Source organism: Mandrillus leucophaeus, unplaced genomic scaffold, assembly GCF_000951045.1.
Source record: "Mandrillus leucophaeus isolate KB7577 unplaced genomic scaffold, Mleu.le_1.0 Scaffold464, whole genome shotgun sequence".
NCBI lineage: Eukaryota > Metazoa > Chordata > Mammalia > Primates > Cercopithecidae > Mandrillus > Mandrillus leucophaeus.
This window is the reverse complement of record NW_012104965.1, coordinates 1,215,161-1,221,993: the sequence shown is the minus strand read 5'-3', so window position 1 is coordinate 1,221,993 and position 6,833 is coordinate 1,215,161. Positions and strand designations below refer to the sequence as shown.

The 6,833-nt window shown below is 36.0% G+C and overlaps 1 protein-coding gene across 3 annotated transcripts in view; it reads left to right on the top strand.

The window, feature by feature from the left end:
• The window catches only part of LOC105550098 (chromosome unknown open reading frame, human C1orf141), a 74,885-nt gene that overhangs the window by 37,607 nt on the left and 30,445 nt on the right, over positions 1-6,833 (top strand). For 2 of the 3 annotated variants that reach the window (XM_011994980.1, XM_011994978.1), the window contains exon 6: positions 1,593-1,660. The exons of the other annotated variant lie outside the window; for it this stretch is intronic. In XM_011994980.1, the coding sequence (XP_011850370.1) occupies positions 1,593-1,660 (68 nt within the window). The remainder of the gene's footprint in view (positions 1-1,592; positions 1,661-6,833) is intronic. 3 annotated transcript variants of the gene reach the window in all.

Sequence of the window (6,833 nt, the reverse complement as noted above, 5' to 3'; positions counted from 1 at the left end):
CTTGAGGTCAGGAGTTCAAGACCAGCCTGGCCAACATGGTGAAACCCCATCTCTACTAAAAATACAAAAATTAGCCAGGTGTGGTGGTGCACACTTGTAATCCCAGCTACTCGGGAGCCTGAGGCATGAGAATCACTAGGAGCCAGGAGGTGGAGCCTGCAGTGAACCAAGATGGTGCCACTGCACTCCAGCTGGGTGACAGAGCAAGACTCCATCTCAAAATAAATAAATTGCAACTTCATTAGCCTCTTTTCAGTACAACTGCCAGATTTCCTGAGAGGAATATATATTTTCCCCTCTGCCTAAACACTCTGATACTCTATTCATGCTGCTTACAGCTCATTTGCATATTTGGTTAAATGTCATCTGTTCAGAGGCCTCCTCTGACTACCCTTTCAACAATATACCTCTTTTATGGTTCTTCCTCACCAAAATGTGTTTATTTCTGTTACAGAATAAATTTCAATTATTCACCCCTTGGTTTTTTTGTTGGTTTTCTTTTCCTGACAGGATCTCACTCTGTTGCCCAGACTGGAATGCAGTGGTGTGATCACGGCTCACTGCAGCTTTGACCTCCCTGGGCTCAGTAATCCTTCCACCTCAGCCTCTTGAGTAGCTGAGACTACAGGCACACCACCACACTCAGCTAATTTTTGTACTTTTTTTTTTAGAGACAGGGTTTCACCATGTTGCCCAGGCTAGTCTCGAACTCCTGGGCTCCAGTGATCCACCTGGCCTGGCCTCCCAAAATGCTGGGGTTATAGGTGTAAGTCACTTCACCAGTCTAACGTCTTGTTTTTTTTTTTTTTTAATCTTCCATATTACCCACTAAAATGTATGCATCATTGGGCAGGAGTCACAATTCCAGAGTCCATCAGTGCCTGGCTTATAGTAGTTGATTAACAAATAACTATTGATTGAATGACTACCAAACTCCGTATTAAATTTGTTACATCGATTATCTCATTTAACTCTGAAAGTATTTCTATAAGTGCTATTGTTTCCAGTTAACAAATGAGAAAAGTAAGACTCATAAATGTTAAGTAACTTTCCTATGGCTATGGCTATGTAACTCACACAAAAAGGTGCAATTTGGACCCAGGCTATCTAAGTCCAAAGTCTGTATGCCTGACCCCTGCACCATACTTACTTTAAGGATATCCATTGGATGATAATTCAGATCAACAAAACTCATAACTGAATATGAGAGAAATGCAGGTAGAAGAGACCATTTCTATTTCTCTTTTCAAAGGAATTAGCCAAAATATTTTTTGAATAACACATACGATTCTGTTTTATTTAGAAATCCATCATTTTCCAATACAATATAGCTTTATTGTATAAACAGTTAATAGTTGTAAAAATAGTAAATAATTGAAAGTTATAGTCTGTTAATAGAAATTCACTTTTAGGGCAAATTATTCTAAAATAGATTTAGCTCTAACCATGTACAAGCAATGCATATGTAAGCAAATAAAATTACTCATTTACATTTCTTAAAAGTTTACTGCAGTGGAGACAATGGTTGATTGGGTTTAATTAGAAGTAACTTAATAGCGTGGAAATACTTATGTTTGAGTTTGTTTCTTTAGAGCCAATAGAAGAACATCTAAAATCAAGATCTATTAGACCCTATCTTTATCTTAAGGATACAACTGAGGTAGGTGTAATTTGTATACTCCATAAATACTTAATAGAAATTCAAATTAGTCCTAATAATTTTATATATGCTCCTACAAATCCCAAATTCAAGTGAATTTTAGGATTCAAAATGATCAAATGTTAAACTGATTTCATCTTTGATATTACGTAAAACTTTATGTATGGAGACATTAGAGAAGATAATATATTCTTTGTTGGAGATATTTCAATACAGTAGAGATTGTTGAATATGATAAGGACTAGCACTTATAAAGTCAGTTAAGACAGAGCATCATAAAAATCATACATGTATAACTTAAACATTCAAATTTATCAAATAAAAATATATATCATTTGTTAATCTTTTAATGTGTAACCAAAACCTTGTTTTGCTTGTTTTGAGCATGCTGTGTATGGTGGTTAATCAAATTACATAATTGCAACAGCAACTATCACAAAGAGGTTTGGAACCAACACTACTGACTGTTGATAATCACTGAGCAGAAGTTCATGGGCATGCTGGAGTGACTAGCTTTGAGCATTGAGAGTGCGTTGAACATCATTCAGTAGTTTTTATCTAGGAAACTATGGAGATAAATTAAACCAGAGAATTAGCAAGGGAAAGTCACTTTAGAGAGTCTCTTAGGTATTAATTTTTGTATTTTATATATACATATATATAATATATAAAGAAATATGGAGAAATACAGACTTAGGGCCATAATTAATAATGAATTTTGTTGCATATTCCTACATTTTATATTTTTAAAAATAGTAAGAGGATTATCAGTTTTATCTTCATCTACATGGTTTATTTATTCATGTTTTATTTAGGTTCATGGTTAATAAAAGTCTCCCAAGATATATATTACAACATAACATCACAGTCAGGTTACTCATCATAATACATTTACTAGCATCTTATGTAAAAATTGTAAAATTTTAGTTTTTTAAACATAAAAATATCTATGTGATATTTTAGAAGCAAATAGTAGAGAAACACTAATAAGAACACACAGCCCTTTCATTCTCTGCTTCCTTTTCTAATTTCCTCTTTTCAGAGGCAACCACGTTTAACGTTTTTGGGTTTCAGTACCTTATAAGATTAACTCCATATTTCTAAAGAATGAGTTTCTACTGCTGATTTTAATTTATCAACTTTAAACATTATCTACTGAAAATCAGTAGCAAAGATTGTTTATATCACTCTACATCCTGCCTCTCTCCACTTTCCTCTTCTGATCTTTTACAGTTACTTTTTTTGTTTCTTCTGTTGTTAATTTTTGCAACTTGAAATAATATATCTAACTTTTTTCCCCATCATTTTTAATCACCAACTCCTGATTCCCCTTTATATACGATGAAGATCTTAACAGTTTTATCCTATCTTCCAACTCTCTTCCACACTTCTTCCCTAGGTCAAGGATATATTTACTTTTACATTTTTTAGGTTAACTATTATATTCAGCTTTGAGCTCTGATTAAGCCTTTATGTTTTGTTTGTAGGTTAATTCTAAAACTCAAAATACTATTAACAGCATTTATATTATTATGATAATATAAATAATCTTTTCATTTACATTATAGTAATGTCTCTGTAATAATCATTACAGAACAAAGTGTAATGTGCTTGGATTACCTTTCTTCTCAGTGGGTACAATTTAGCAACAATGGACTCTTTTTTCACTATTACTAAAAAAATGCCATGTTTTAGTTTCCCTCATATTTGGACCTTAACTGTCTAGTACACTTTTATGTTTTTTCTTGGAATTTGTGATGGCCTTTCTTTTTTCTTGTGGGAAATGATGATAATAATAGCAAACATGTAATTGCATATGTGCCTCAAGCACTGTTCAAAGAAAAATTACATCCTCAACAACCCAATGACGTAAATACTATTATCCCTGAGAAAAAAGAGGCACAAGGAAGATAAGCAAATTTCCTGAGATCAATGTATAAGAACCAGGAAGAACCCAGCAGTTTCATTCATGCTTATTGTCACTGAGATCTGCAGCCTCCAAACAAGAAGCATGTAACTTTCTTATCATATGCGAAAATGATCAAGTTTTTTACTCATGCTCTCTTCCATTCCAGTCTTCTTGGAGGAATTGTTCGTGAAACCCAGTGACTTTTTGTTCTAAATTTGACCTGTTACTATAAGTCTCCTTTTACGTTTTCATTCCATTCCTTGGCTCAGTTCCTCAGATTCTAGTATCCGATGTCTTCTTATTTCTTTTTTTTTTTTTTTTTTTTTTTTTTGAGACGGAGTCCTCCTCTGTTGCCCAGCCTGGAGTGCAGTGGTGCAATCTCGGCTCACTGCAAGCTCCGCCTCCCGGGTTCACACCATTCTCCTGGGACTACAGGCATCCGCCACCAAGCCCGGCTAAATTTTTTTGGTATTTTTAGTAGAGATGGGGTTTCACGGTGTTAGCCAGGATGGTCTGGATCTGCTGACCTGGTGATCCACCCACCTCTGCCTTCCAAAGTGCTGGGATTACAGGTGTGAACCACTGCACCCGGCCTTCTTATTTCTTTTTGGATTTCATCTTTATTTTCCTAGAATATATTTTATTTATTTTTAAAATTTTATGTCCATAGTTTTGGGGTAACAGGTGGTTTTGGTTACATGAATAAGTTCTTTAGTGGTGATTTCTGAGATTTTGGTGCACTGATCACCTGAGCTGTGTACACTGTACCCAGTGTGTAGTCTTTTGTCCCTCATCCCTGCTCCCACCTTTCCCCGGAGTCCCCAAAGTCCGTTGTATCATTCTTATGCCTTTGCATCTTCATAGCTTAGCTCCCACTTGTAAGTGAGAACATATGATATTTGGTTTTCTATTCCTGAGTTACTTCACTTAGAATAATGGTCTCTAACTCCATCCAGGTTGCTGCAAATGCCATTATTTCATTCTTTGTTATGACTGAGTAGCATTCCATGGTATATAAATATATCGCATGTTCTTTATCCACTTGTTGGTTGACAGTCATATAAGCTGGTTCCATATTTTTGCAGTTGCATATTGTGCTGCTATAAACATGCGTGTGCAAGTGTCTTTTTCATATAATGACTTCTTTTTCTCTAGGTATATACCCAGTAGTGGGATTGCTGGATGAAATAGTAGCTTTACTTTTAATTCTTGAAGGTATTTTCATACTGTTTTCCATAGTGGTTATACTAGTTTACATTCCCACCAACAGTGCAAACGTGTTGCCTTTTTACCACATCCATGGCAAGCTCTATTTTTTTTTTTAATTTTTAAATTATGACCATTCTTGCAGGAATAAGGCAGTATCTCATTGTGGTTTTAATTTGCATTTCCCTGCTAATTAGTGATGTTGAGCATTTTTTCATTTGTATATCTTATTTTGAAAATTATTCATATCCTTTGCCCACTTTTTGATGGGATTGTTTGTTGTTTTTTGTTGTTTGTTTTTTTGAGACAAGAGTCTTGTTCTGTCACCAGGCTGGAGTGAAGTGGCGTGATCTCAGCTCACTGCAACCTCTACCTCCTGTGTTCAAGTGATTCTCCTGCCTCAGCTTCCTGAGTAGCTGGGATTACAGGCATGCACCACCATGCCCAGCTAATTTTTGTATTTTTAGTAGAGACAGGGTTTCACCACATTGGCCAGGCCGTCTTGAACTCCTGACCTCAGGTGATCTGCCCACCTCAGCCTCCCAAAGTGCTGGGATTACAAGCATGAGCCACTATGCCCAGCCTGGAGTTGTATTTTCTTGCTGATATGTTTGAATTCCTTGTAATTTCTGGATAGTATTGTTGGATGTATAGATTGCAAAGATTTTCTCCCAATCTATGGGTTGTCTGTTTGCTGAATATTTCTGTCACTGTTTGGAAGCTTTTTAGTTTAATTAGGTCCCATCTATTTTCATTTCTGTTGCATTTGCTTTTGGATTTTTGGTCATTAACTCTGCTTAAGCCAATGTCTAGAAGAGTTTTTCAGATGTTGTCTTCTAAAATTTTTATGGTTTCAGGTCTTATATTTAAGTCTTCGAGCTGGGCATGGTGGCTTATGCCTATAAATCCAGCGCTCTGGGAGGCCGAGGCAGGCAGATCACTTGAGGCAGGGAGTTTGAGATCAGCCTGGCCAACATGGCAAAAACCCCCATCTCTACTAAAAATACAAAAATTAGTCAGGCATGGTGGTGTGTGCCTGTAATCCCAACTATTTAAGTGGCTGAGGCACAAGAATTGCTTGAATCCAGGAGGCAGAGCTTGCAGTGAACCAAGATTGCGTCATTGCATTCCAGCCTAGGCAACAGAGCAAGACTCTGTCTCAAGAAAAAGAAAAAGATTTAAGCCTTTGATTTATCTTGAGTTGATTTTTTTATAAGGTGAGAGGTGAGGATCCAGTTTCATTTTTCTACATGTGTCTTGCCAATTATCCCTGCACCATTTGTTGAATAGGGCGTCCTTTCCTCACCTTATGTTTTTGTTTGATTTGTCAAAGATCAGTTGGCTGTAAGTATTTGGCTTTATTTCTGGGTTCTTTATTCTGTTCCATTGGTCTACATGCGTATTTTTATACCAGTACCATGCTGTTTTGGTAACTATAGCCTTGTAGCAGAGTTTGAAGTCAGATAACGTTCTTTTTGCTTAGTCTTTCTTTGGCTAACGAGGCTCTTTTTTGTTTCCATATGAATTTTAGAATTGTTTCTTCTAGTTCTGTGAAGAATGATGATGGTATTTTTATGGGAATTGCATTGAATCTGTAGATTGCTTTTGGCAGTATGGTCATTTTCACGATATTGATTCTACCCATTCCTGAGTATAGGGTGTGTTTCCATTTGTGTTATCTGTGATTTACTTCAGCACTGTTTGGTAGTTTTCCTTGTAGAGATCTTTTATCTCCTTTGTTAGGTATATTCCTATGATTTTTATTTTATTTATTTGAAACTCTTACAGAAGGGATTGCATTCTTGATCTGATTCTCAGCTTGGTTGTTGTTGGTGTACAGCAGTGCTACTGATTTGTGTACATTCATTGTGTATCTTGAAACTTTACTGAATTCATTTATCAAATCTAGGAGATTTTTGGATGAGTCTTTAGGGTTTTCTAGGTATACAATCATATCAGCAAACAGTGACAGTTTGACTTCCTCCTTACTGATTTCTTTTCTTTTTTTTTTTTTTTGAGACATAGTCTTGCTCTGTCGCCCAGGCTGGAGTGCAGTGG